The 13,623-nt window shown below is 35.1% G+C and overlaps 1 protein-coding gene across 1 annotated transcript in view; it reads right to left on the bottom strand.

Annotated features, from left to right (window-relative positions):
• Positions 1–13,085, bottom strand: part of LOC134690244 (uncharacterized) — a 41,624-nt gene extending 28,539 nt beyond the window's left edge. Inside the window, exons 1-2 of the mRNA XM_063550220.1 lie at positions 13,077–13,085; positions 12,320–12,397 (exon numbers count right to left, since the gene is read on the bottom strand). Of these exons, the coding sequence (XP_063406290.1) occupies positions 12,320–12,397; positions 13,077–13,085 (87 nt within the window). The remainder of the gene's footprint in view (positions 1–12,319; positions 12,398–13,076) is intronic.
• Positions 13,086–13,623: the final 538 nt, after the last annotated feature.

Here is a 13,623-nt window from a genome sequence, read left to right as displayed (position 1 = left end):
GGGTATCTGAGTTGACTATTCACTCATTTCAGTTTTAAGTACCTCTGCTGGTATGGTTATCTGTTTCTACTATACACCCAGTAGACAGTGTCCAGTACCCCTGCTGGTAAGGGTATCTGAGTTGACTATTCACTCATTTCAGTTTTAAGTACCTCTGTTGGTATGGTTATCTGTGTCTACTTTACACCTAGTAGACAGTGTTTAGTACCCTCGCTGGTATGTATATCTGAGTGTGTTAAGTACCCTATTGGTAAGGGTATCTGAGTTGACTATCGACCCAATGAGAGTGTAAAGTACCTTATTGGTAAGGGTATCTGTGTCTACTATACACCCAGTAGACAGTGTTAAGTACCCTTGCTGGTACGTGTATCTGTGTCATATATACCTCCCGTAGACATGGTTAAGTATCCTGCTGGTATGGGTATCTGTGTATACTATACACCCATAATACACTGTTAAGTAACTCTGCTTGTAAGGGTTTCCGAGTCTACTATACACCCAGTAGACAGTGTTTGATACCCTGCTAGTATGGCTAGTGCTAAAAACCCTGCTGGGAAGGGTATCTGAGTTGACTATCCACCAAATGAATGTGTTAAATACCCTATGGGTAAGGGTATCTGTGTATACTATACACCCAGTAGACAGTGTTAAGTATCCTGCCGATATGGGTATCTGTGTATACTATACACCCAGTATACACTGTTACAGTACTTGCAACCTTAGGCGTTACTATTTCAGCGATCAATCAGCGGTCATCGATCAGTCACCGATCAGTCCAGTTCGCGTCAAACTCACGTCAGCAATCCGTCAGACTTCTAGTAAAAGTAATTGACTGATCGGACTGATCGGACTGATAGAACCGATCGACCTTGATGACGGATTGACCTGTAATACGTCACATGATAAAATAATGCAAATTACGGAATCTAAGTTTCGCTTAGTTTAATTAAAATGGCGACTAGTGAAAATCGAACGTTCAATGATTATTATGATACATTTTGCTTAAATAATAATAATTTAGCAAAGTTTTATTGAAAAGAAATGTACAGATAAAACCTAACATAAATATTATTATTAAAGAATGGTATTTTTGTTTTATTTAGGTTATATATTTTCAAACACGGCGGGTTTTAAAACGGTGTCTACATCGCGATTTTTATTTTTTTATTTTCCAAACAAACTCGGGAAAAGCAACGATTTGTATAGTTAGAACAAGGATTTGCATAGCTATACAAATCCTTGTTATCATCATAAAATTCATTAAAAAAACTTATCATAATCAAGGACTTTCTATATATATTCCTGTCACAATCGAAGCCTATAAAATTTTAATAAAAAGAAGACTAATTTTGAATATTTTAAACTCTGATTTTAAACAACACGAAATAAAATGTAAGTAAGATTTATCTGACACTCTCAATTTCATAAAAAAACTATTCTAGTCTATAAAGAGTACAAAAATCCAAGGGTGGTCAATAATTTTTAGCAAAATGAAGAAATATTTGCATTTAAGGCAACGCGTACAAAAATTTAATATGTTTTTCCTTACCGTAGGCATATTTTATGAAGAACAGTCAATTCTGATGTACAAAAAGTACTGAAATCATATGAAGGTTAATAATTTGTATCAAAATCAATCAATAACTGTATTCTTATTCAACAAAACTAAAAGTTTAAGTATTTAAATTCTCAGTATATCTCAATTCTGATTAGATGTCTTGTCTCAAGATGGTAAAAAAGACTGATTTCAAATAAAATAGCATCATTTTTAAGAAAAAGAAGACTAATTTTTGTTATTTTTAACAATGCGAATACAATTTTAGTATGATTTCTCTTTCACTCTTTTAATTTCATGAAATAAAACCTATTCTTATCTATAAATAGTACAAAAATGCGATGGCGGTCAATAATTTTTAGTAAAATGAAGAAATATTTGCATTTTAGGCAACGCGTACAAAAATTAAATAATTTTTTCCTTAACGTAGGCATATTTTATGAAAAACAGTCAATTCTGATGTACAAAAAGTACTGAAATCATATGACGGTTAATAATTTGTATCAAAATTAATCAAGAACTGCATTCTTATTCAACAAAAACAAAAAGTTTAAGTATTTAAATTCTCATTATATCTCAATTCTGATTAGATGACTTGTCTCAAGATGGTAAAAAAGACTGATTTCTAATAAAATAGCATCATTTTTTAATAAAAAGAAGACTAATTTTGGTTATTTTAAACAACACGAATAAAATTTTAGTATGATTTCTCTTTCACTCTTTTAATTTCATGAAATAAAACCTATTCTTATCTATAAAAAGTACCAAAATCTGATGGCGGTCAATAATTTTTAGTAAAATGAAGAAATATTTGCATTTTAGGCAACGCGTACAAAAATTAAATATTTTTTTCCTGAACATAGGCATATTTTATGAAGAACAGCCAATTCTGATGTACAAAAAGTACTGAAATGATATGACGGTAAATAATGTGTATCAAATTAAATCAATAACTGCATTCTTATTCCACAAAAATAAAAGTTTAAGTATCTTAATTCTCATTATATCTAAATTCTGATTTGAAGACTTGTCTCAAGATGGAAGAAATACCTGATTTCAAATATAATAGCATCATTTCTAATAAAAAGAAGACTAATTTTGGTTATTTTTAACAATGCGAAAAAAATATTAGTATGATTTCTCTGACACTCTTTTAATTTCTTAAAAAAAACTATTTTAATCTATAAAAAATACAAAAAATCCAATGGCGGTCAATAATTTTTAGTAAAATGAAGACATATTTGCATTTTAGGCAATGCGTACAAAAATTAAATATTTTTTTCCTTAACGTAGGCATTTTTTATGAAGAACAGTCAATTCTGATGGACAAAGAGTACTCAAATGATATGACGGTTAATAATTTGTATCAAAATCAATCAATAACTGTATTCTTATTCAACAAAAATAAAAGTTTAAGTATTTAAATTCTCAGTATATCTCAATTCTGATTAGATGACTTGTCTCAAGATGGTAAAAATGACTGATTTCAATTAAAATAGCATCATTTTTAATAAATAGAAGACAAATTTTGGTTATTTTAAACAACACGAATAAAATTTTAGTATGATTTCTCTGACACTCTTTTAATTTCATGAAAAAAAACTATTCTAATCTATAAAAAGTACAAAAATACAATGGCGGTCAATAATTTTTAGTAAAATGAAGAAATATTTGCATTTTAGGCAACGTATACAAAAATTTAATATTTTTTTCCTTAACGTAGGCGTATTCAATAAAATGAAAAACAATTTTGGATATTTTAAAGAATGCGAATAAATTTTGTATGATTTCTCTGACATTCTTTAGACTTTATAGATAAAACATTAATTTTTAACTATATACAGTGAAAAAATCAAATTGTGGTCAATAATTTCCATTCAAATGAAGAAATGATTGCATTGCGGTTCAACAAAATTAAAAGTAAAAAGATACTTCTTCTTCAAATATTCAAATTTTATACAAAATTTGACAATAAAAGGAATTTATAGCAACAGATTGAAATTGAAGTTACAACATTTTCAAATATGAGAAGAAAAATTTGCATTTTACGCAATGTGTACATAAATTTAATATCTTTTTCCCTAAAGTAAACATAATTTATGAAGAACAACCAATCCTGAAAAACAAAAAGTACTGAAATCATATTGCGGTTGATAATTTTTATCAAAATATTAAATAACTGCATTCTTATTCCACAAAATAATAGTTTAAGTAAGTATTTTAATTCTTTTTATATCTCAATTCTAACAGAGACATATATACACATGTGTATATATGTCTCTGATTCTAATGAGAGTATTTATCTCGAGTTAGTGAAAATAACTGATTTCAAATGAAACAGTGTCATTTTTAAATAAATAGTTTTGTTTTGGTAGTTTTAAACAATGCGGATGATATTTAAATATGATTTAACTGACACTCTTTTAATTTTATGAAAAGCGACCTTTTCTAAACTATAAAAAATTCAAAACTTCAATGGCGGATCATCGGCATTTTCGTAGGTAGAAGTTCATGTTAACTGAGACATATTATGTATTATATATGTTTCTAATGTTGACAATATGTAATACAAAACTATTAATCAACAGAAACAATTTAACGCTTTAATTAAGCATCTAATATAACTGTTATACTATTTTTACTTTTTTATTGCAACCAAATTAACGTGTAAATTATGGTGTCTTCGTCGAGGTCCGCGTTCATGGATCGTAAACACTGTTGAGTTCGGTTTACATAAGAATTTGAAATATATACGTATCCGTCCGATCCGTGCATAAATTTGATTTACTGATTGATCGATGACCGTTGTCACGGTAACTCCCACATAGGTTATTTGACTTATCTGACGGATCCTATGGGTCACCGATCACCGATCAGTCATCGATCAGTCAAACATCCGTCACCGATCATTCACCGATCAGTCAAGTTCACGTCAAACAGTAACGCCTAAGGTTGCAAGTACTGTAAGTACCTCTGCTTGTAAGGGTATCTGAGTCTACTATACACCCAGTAGACAGTGTTTGGTACCCTGCTGGTATGGCTAGTGATAAATACCCCTGTTGGTAAGGGTATCTGAGTTGACTATCAACCCAATGAGTGTGTAAAGTACCCTATTGGTAAGGGTATCTGAGTTGACTATTGACCCAATGAGTGTGTTAAGTACCCTATTGGTAAGGGTATCTGTGTTGACTATTGACCCAATGAGAGTGTTAAGTACCCTATTGGTAAGGGTATCTGTGTATACTATACACCCAGTAGACAGTGTAAAGTACCCATGCTGGTATTGGTATCTGTGTCTACTGTACTCCCAGTAGACAGTGTTAAATACCCCTGCTGGTAAGGGTATTTGAGTTGACTATCGTCCCATTTCAGTTTAAGTACCCCTGCTGGTATGGGTATCTGTGTTTACTATACACCCAGTAGACAGTGTTAAATCCCCCTGCTGGTAAGGGTATCTGTGTCTACTATACACCGAGTAGACTGTTTGGTACCTTATTGGTAAGGTTATTTGTGTCTACTATACACCCAGTAGACAGTGTTAAATACCCCTGCTGGTAAGGGTATCTCTGTCTTCTATAAACCCCGTAGACAGTGTTAAGTATACTGCTGGTATGGGTATCTGTGTATACTATACATCCAGTAGATAGTGTTAAGTACTCCCTGCTGGTAAGGGTATCTGTGTCTACTATACACCCAGTAAACAGTGTTTGGTACTCTACTAGTAATGGTATCTGTGTCTGCTATACACCGAGTAGACAGTGTTAAGTACCCCTGCTAGTAAGGGTATCTGAGTCTACTACGCACACAGTAGACAGTGTTAAGTACCCCTGCTGATAAGGGTATCTGTGTCTACTTTACATACGTATCTGATTTGGTAAGGGTATCTGAGTTGACTATCGACCCAATGAGAGTGTTAAGTACCCTATTGGTAAGGCTATCTGTGTAAACTATACACCCAGTAGACAGTGTTAAGTACCCATGGTGGGAAGGGTATCCGTGTCTACTATACACCGAGTTAACTGTTTGGTACCCTGTTGGTACAGTTATATGTGTCTACTATAAACCCAGTAGACAGTGTTAAGTACCCCTGCTAGTAAGGGTATCCGTGTCTACTATACACCGAGTAGACTGTTTGGTTTCCTGTTGGCATGGTTATCTGTGTCTCCTATACACCCAGTAGACAGTGTAAAGTACCCTGTTATTAAGGGTATCTGTACCTACTATAAACCCAGTAGACAGTGTTAAGTACCCCTACTGGTAAGGGTATCTATGTCTACTATACACCCAGTAGACAGTGTTTAGTACCCCTGCTGGTATGTGTATCTATGTCTACTATACACCCAGTAGACAGTGTTTAGTTCTCTGCTGGTACGGACATCTCTGACTATTATACACCCATTAGACAGTGTTAAGTGCTGGTAGTGGTATCTGTGTCTACTTTACTCCCAGTAGACAGAGTTAAGTACTCCTGCTGGTATGGATATCTTTGTCTACTATACACCCAGTAGACAGTGCTAAATACTCCTGCTGGTAAGGGTATCTGAGTTGACTATCCACCCAATGAGTGTGCTAAGTACCCTATTGGTAAGGGTATCTGAGTTGACTATCGACCCAATGAGAGTGTTAAGTACCCTATTGGTTAGGGTATCTGTGTATACTATACACCCAGTAGACAGTGTTAAGTATCCATGCTGGTAAGGGTATCTGTGTCTACTATACACCCAGTAGACAGTGTTTGGTACTCTGCTGGTATTGGTATCTTTGTCTACTATACACCCAGTAGACAGCGAAATTACCCCTGCTGGTTAGGGTATCTGAGTTGACTATTCACTCATTTCAGTTTTAAGTACCTCTGCTGGTATGGTTATCTGTTTCTACTATACACCCAGTAGACAGTGTCCAGTACCCCTGCTGGTTAGGGTATCTGAGTTGACTATTCACTCATTTCAGTTTTAAGTACCTCTGCTGGTATGGTTATCTGTGTCTACTTTACACCTAGTAGACAGTGTTTAGTACCCTCGCTGGTATGTATATCTGAGTGTGTTAAGTACCCTATTGGTAAGGGTATCTGAGTTGACTATCGACCCAATGAGAGTGTAAAGTACCTTATTGGTAAGGGTATCTGTGTCTACTATACACCCAGTAGACAGTGTTAAGTACCCTTGCTGGTACGTGTATCTGTGTCATATATACCTCCTGTAGACATGGTTAAGTATCCTGCTGGTATGGGTATCTGTGTATACTATACACCCATAATACACTGTTAAGTAACTCTGCTTGTAAGGGTTTCCGAGTCTACTATACACCCAGTAGACAGTGTTTGATACCCTGCTAGTATGGCTAGTGCTAAAAACCCTGCTGGGAAGGGTATCTGAGTTGACTATCCACCAAATGAATGTGTTAAATACCCTATGGGTAAGGGTATCTGTGTATACTATACACCCAGTAGACAGTGTTAAGTATCCTGCCGATATGGGTATCTGTGTATACTATACACCCAGTATACACTGTTAAGTACCTCTGCTTGTAAGGGTATCTGAGTCTACTATACACCCAGTAGACAGTGTTTGGTACTCTGCTGGTATGGCTAGTGATAAATACCCCTGTTGGTAAGGGTATCTGAGTTGACTATCCACCCAATGAGTGTGTAAAGTACCCTATTGGTAAGGGTATCTGAGTTGACTATTGACCCAATGAGTGTGTTAAGTACCCTATTGGTAAGGGTATCTGTGTTGACTATTGACCCAATGAGAGTGTTAAGTACCCTATTGGTAAGGGTATCTGTGTATACTATACACCCAGTAGACAGTGTAAAGTACCCATGCTGGTATTGGTATCTGTGTCTACTGTACTCCCAGTAGACAGTGTTAAATACCCCTGCTGGTAAGGGTATTTGAGTTGACTATCGTCCCATTTCAGTTTAAGTACCCTGCTGGTATGGGTATCTGTGTTTACTATACACCCAGTAGACAGTGTTAAATCCCCCTGCTGGTAAGGGTATCTGTGTCTACTATACACCGAGTAGACTGTTTGGTACCTTATTGGTAAGGTTATTTGTGTCTACTATACACCCAGTAGACAGTGTTAAATACCCCTGCTGGTAAGGGTATTTGAGTTGACTATCGTCCCATTTCAGTTTAAGTACCCCTGCTGGTATGGGTATCTGTGTTTACTATACACCCAGTAGACAGTGTTAAATCCCCCTGCTGGTAAGGGTATCTGTGTCTACTATACACCGAGTAGACTGTTTGGTACCTTATTGGTAAGGTTATTTGTGTCTACTATACACCCAGTAGACAGTGTTAAATACTCCTGCTGGTAAGGGTATCTGAGTTGACTATCCACCCAATGAGTGTGTTAAGTACCCTATTGGTGAGGGTATCTGAGTTGACTATTGACCCAATGAGAGTGTAAAGTACCCTGTTGGTAAGGGTATCTGAGTTGACCATCCACCCAATGAGTGTGCTAAGTACCCTATTGGTGAGGGTATCTGAGTTGACTATTGACCCAATGAGAGTGTAAAGTACCCTATTGGTAAGGCTATCTGAGTTGACCATCCACCCAATGAGTGTGCTAAGTACCCTATTGGTAAGGATACTTTACGGGTTATTATATCTAAACAGGTGACAGTAAAAACAAACACTTTTTTGTATCAACCCAGTAGTTCCACAGCTAGTAAGGGTATCCAAGTATATCATTTGCCCAGTCAACAGTGTTTAGTACCACTGCTGAAAAGGCTTTCCAAGTGTATCATATACAAGGTGGATAGTGTTAAGTACCAATGCTGCTTATGGTATCCAAGTATACCATATACCCAGTAGACAGTGTTAGTTCCACTGCTGGTAAGAGTATCGAAGTGTATCACATACCCAGTAGACAGTGTTGATATCATCTTCACAGTAGACAATGTAAGTACCACTGTTTGCAATGGTACCTAATTAGATCATATACCCAGTACAGTATTAAGTACCACTGCTATGAAGTGTATTATATACCCAGACAGTGTTGGATACCACTGCAGGTAAATATACCATTTACACAGTAAAGTGGTTAGTACCACTGCTGGTACTGCATACTGGTATTGAAGTGAATCAGCTACCCAAAAGATGGTGGTTATTACCACTGCTGGTACTAGTATTGAAGTGTATCAGCTTCCCAAAAGATGGTTAGTACCACTGCTGGTAGAAACCCCATTTATCCAGTAGACAGTGTTTTGTACCACTAGCCGTAAGAAACCCCATTTATCCAGTACACAGTGTTTAGTACCATACCCCGTAAGAAACCCCATTTATCCAGTAGACAGTGTTTAGTACCACTGTCCGAAGGAAAACACATTTATTCAGTAGATTGTGTTTTGTACCACTACCTGTAAGAAACCCTATTTATCCAGTAGACAGTGTTTAGTACCACTGCTCGTAAGAAACCCAATTTATCAAGTACACAGTGTTTAGTACAACTACCCATAAGAAACCCCATTTATCCAGTAGACAGTGTTTAGTAACACTGCCCGTAAGAAACCGATTTATCCAGTACACAGTGTTTAGTACAACTACCCATAAGAAACCCCATTTATCCAGTAGACAGTGTTTAGTACCACTGCCCGTAAGAAACCCCATTTATCCAGTACACAGTGTTTAGTACAACTACCCATAAGAAACCCCATTTATCCAGTAGTGTTTAGTAACACTGCCCATAAGAAACCCATTTATCCAGTACACAGTGTTTAGTACAACTACCCATAAGAAACCCCATTTATCCAGTACACAGTGTTTAGTACAACTACCCATAAGAAACCCCATTTATCCAGTAGACAGTGTTTAGTACAACTACCAATAAGAAACCCCATTTATCCAGTAGTGTTTAGTAACACTGCCCATAAGAAACCCCATTCATCCAGTAGACAGTGTACCATTACCCGTCAGTATACCATTTATCCAATAGATAGTGTTTAGTACAACTACCCATAAGACACCCCATTTATCCAGTACACAGTGTTTAGTACCGCTACTTGTAAGAAACCCCATTTATCCAGTAGACAGTGTACCATTACCCGTCAGTATACCTTTTATCCAATAGATAGTGTTTAGTACAACTACCCATAAGACACCCCATTTATCCAGTACACAGTGTTAAGTACCACTAACCATAAGAAACCCATTTATCCAGTACACAGTGTTTAGTACAACTACCCATAAGAAACCCCATTTATCCAGTACACAGTGTTTAGTACCACTACTTGTAAGAAACCCCATTTATCCAGTAGACAGTGTACCATTACCCGTCAGTATACCATTTATCCAATAGACAGTGTTTAGTACAACTACCCATAAGACACCCCATTTATCCAGTACACAGTGTTTAGTACCACTTCTTGTAAGAAACCCCATTTATCCAGTAGACAGTGTACCATTACCCGTCAGTATACCATTTATCAAATAGATAGTGTTTAGTACAACTACCCATAAGACACCCCATTTATCCAGTACACAGTGTTTAGTACCACTACTTGTAAGAAACACCATTTATTCAGTACACAGTGTTTAGTGCTACTGCCTGTAAGAAAACCCATTTTTCCATTAGACAGTGATAAGTGTTTTTTACTCAAGCCAAAAAAAAATTATTTTAAGGTCATAAGAAACAAGTGACTGGTGAAAAATAATGTTTATCCAGTTCTTGAACCAACGCATGTATATATCATAAACTTAGTCGTCTGTGCACGATTATATAATTTTTTACGCAAATCTATCTTACAATCGTCAAGTTTTTTTCTCTCTGTCTGTTATGATTATGGCTACTAATTAAATGCCGTGTTTTGAAGCCGACGTTTACCGATTGTCACCTTATAGTTAATAATCAACGCAAGAGTGCACACGCTGAAATGTCTTGCCTTCGTTACTAATCAATGTTATTATGTTGATAGTCCTAAATATAAAGCTTTATTACAACTCACATAAACTCAACATTAACCAAGAAAACAAATCATTGATCATTGAACCATGAAAATTAGGTCAAGGTCAGATGAACCATACCAGGCAGACATGTACAGCTAACAATTCTTCTATACAACAATTATTGTTGACCTATTGCTTATAAATTAGGAAAACAGACAAAAACACAAATACTTTTAAACTCTTAGCAATCAACCGTGAAAATGAGGTCAAGGTCAAATAAAACCTGCGAGACTGACATATATATATATATCATAAACTATTTCCATACACCAAATATAGTTGACCTATTGCATATAGTATAAGAAAAAAAAGACCAAAAACTAAAAAACTTACCTTTGACCACTGAACCATGAAAATGAGGTCAAGGTCAGATGACATCTGTCAGCTAGACATGTACACTTTACAATCATTTTATACACCAAATATAGTAGACCTATTGCATACAGTATAAGAAAAACAGACCAAAACACAAAAACTTAACTATAACCACTGAACCATGAAAATGAGGTCAAGGTCAGATGACAACTGCTAGTTGGACATGTACACCTCAAAGTCCTTCCATACACTGAATATACTAGCCCTATTGCTTATAGTATCTGAGATATGGTTTTGACCACCAAAACTTAACCTTGTTCACTGATCTATGAAATGAGGTCGAGGTCAAGTGAAAACTGTCTGACAGGCATGAGGACCCTGCAAGGTACGCACATACCAAATAGAGTTATCCTATTACTTATAATAAGAGAGAATTTAACATTACAAGAAATCTTAACTTTTTTCAAGTAGTCACTGAACCATGAAAATAAGGTCAAGGACATTGGACATGTGACTGACAGAAAGTTCGTAACATGATGCATCTATATACAAAGTATGAAGCATACAACCTTCTAAAATATAAAGTTTTTAAGAAGTTAGCTAACACCGCCGCGGCCGGATCACTATACCCTGATACCTATGTCGAGCTTTCTGCAACAAAAGTTGCAGGCTCGACAAAAAATCATGGGTATTTAGTACGTATTTAACATATAAAATCAGGTAATTGTTTATTTTAATGACAGATTCATGCGTATTGCTATCACCGGATTTGTACGAGGAGGGTCACGCTTAGGTCATTATGCATACGGAAAATATGTCGGCGAATTGCTTCCTGGCAGCAAGCAACTATAAAATAAGTAAACTTCTTCTAAATGTTGACAAATTAAAGAATTTTCCTCAGAAAAAAAGTATATGTACAGAAGTTGTATAATGAAAACTATCCATTTAGTTTTTAAAAACATATGCATATTTTTTTTTAATTTGAGGTTTCATATGACTCTAAAGGCAGGCTTGATATCAGTATGCTGTTATTTTGGTTAATTCTCCAGTTTGACTAAACAATTTTAGTTCTAAGGTGCGAGTCCAAAGAATACCTTAAACGTTGAAGCAAATCCAAGTCAACTGTGTATGTTTATATCTAATTTGAAAAATTTAAAGGACTAAAAATTAAAAAAAAACAATTTGCTTTCAGTGTCCTCCTTTTGGATTTATTTGGTGTAATAACTCTTTACACTTTGATAATTTGAAAAAAAATTCGTGAATGCACTAAGTAACATTTTTGTTTTAAATGTCCATATCCTAACAATGTGGTATGGGTTTGCTCATTGTTGAAGGTTGTACAGTGACCTATAGTTGTTAATTTCTGTGTCATTTGGTCTCCTGTGACGAGTTGTCTCATTGGCAATCATACCACATCTTCTAATGTTATGTATGGTGCATCAATAGATATTGATTTCAGGTTATTCTGTTTAAAAGTAAGAATGTATTACATATGTACCTGCAAGTATTCCACTACTTCTTTGTACCTTGGATTTAACTTCAGATTTGCTGCTGCCAGATCATATGGAGTTTCACCCTGAAATCAGTGAGACATATATATCAATTGATCTCTTTTATAACACTTATCTTACAGTACATTCATACCAGTAACATCTGAGTGGTATTTTATTTATCATGTGACCCCCTCAGCTCTGATTACCACTTCATACCAGTAACATCTGAGTGGTATTTGATTTATCATGTGACCCCTTCAGCTCTGATTACCACTTCATACCAGTAACAGCAGAGTGGTATTTTATTTATTTTGAGCCCTCAGCTCCGATTATTACTTCATGAACTTAGTTACATATTTCAATAAGCTGCAACTTAAGAGTTGCTGAGAAAAAAAGTGACCAAACTTTCATATATGACAGAAAAAGAGGTAATATATAACTTGTAAGCTCCGTGTTAAGCAGGGAATAAAAAGTATTCATGTAAATTATTGTCTCTGTGTTGATTGCTGCTTAATGTCCAGTGGCAAATATTAAATGCATAATCTTACAATAACACTATTATTCTCAACTTTGTATTAGACTGACATGTTAACTCAAGCAATCTGGCTCAAATAGCCCAAGTTCACAAGAATAAATGTCATCATACTCTGTTTTGGAAATTTTTTCACCTAATTTCGGTCATTTTGATATAACTTAAAAGTTGGTGCCCTTTTAAAAAAAAAATAATGTCAAAATCACATTACTGCACCAGTATGCTCATACTCGTAGCATCGACAGTTAAATTCTAAATATTTAAAACATGAGGCTTCAAGCCTCGCGTTTTAAATTTGAACATTTAACTGTCTCGAAAGGATAAATATCGCATTACACTCGAGACAGTGGTAGAATCTATATTATCTAGACAGGTCCATAATATCTTAACTCAAATTTGCCAGAAATATCACTTATGTGTTGTATCTTGGTTAACATCTATAACAATACAAACATTGTACCAAACAGATTTTACACATCATCAGTAAAGTGATCAATAAATTAAATGAACACTGGGCATATACTATAAAATATTACCTCAAGTGTTGTAACCAATGGACTGGCACCTCGTTCTACTAGATATATTGTGGTCTGTAGTTGTCCATTCCTAGCAGCTATATGTAAAGCTGTTTCTCCATCTCTCTATAATATAACCAAATAACATGCAAATATTATGGACAATACTTTGTTGTCAATATCAATAATATACAACATATCCTACAACTGACATTAAAACTTTTCTGACAAACTGGACATTGTTGTGTAATAAATATAAACA

This window comes from Mytilus trossulus, chromosome 11 (assembly GCF_036588685.1).
Source record: "Mytilus trossulus isolate FHL-02 chromosome 11, PNRI_Mtr1.1.1.hap1, whole genome shotgun sequence".
Taxonomy (NCBI): domain Eukaryota; kingdom Metazoa; phylum Mollusca; class Bivalvia; order Mytilida; family Mytilidae; genus Mytilus; species Mytilus trossulus.
The sequence above is the reverse complement of the archived record's forward strand: the minus strand, read 5'-3'. Positions and strand labels throughout refer to the sequence as shown.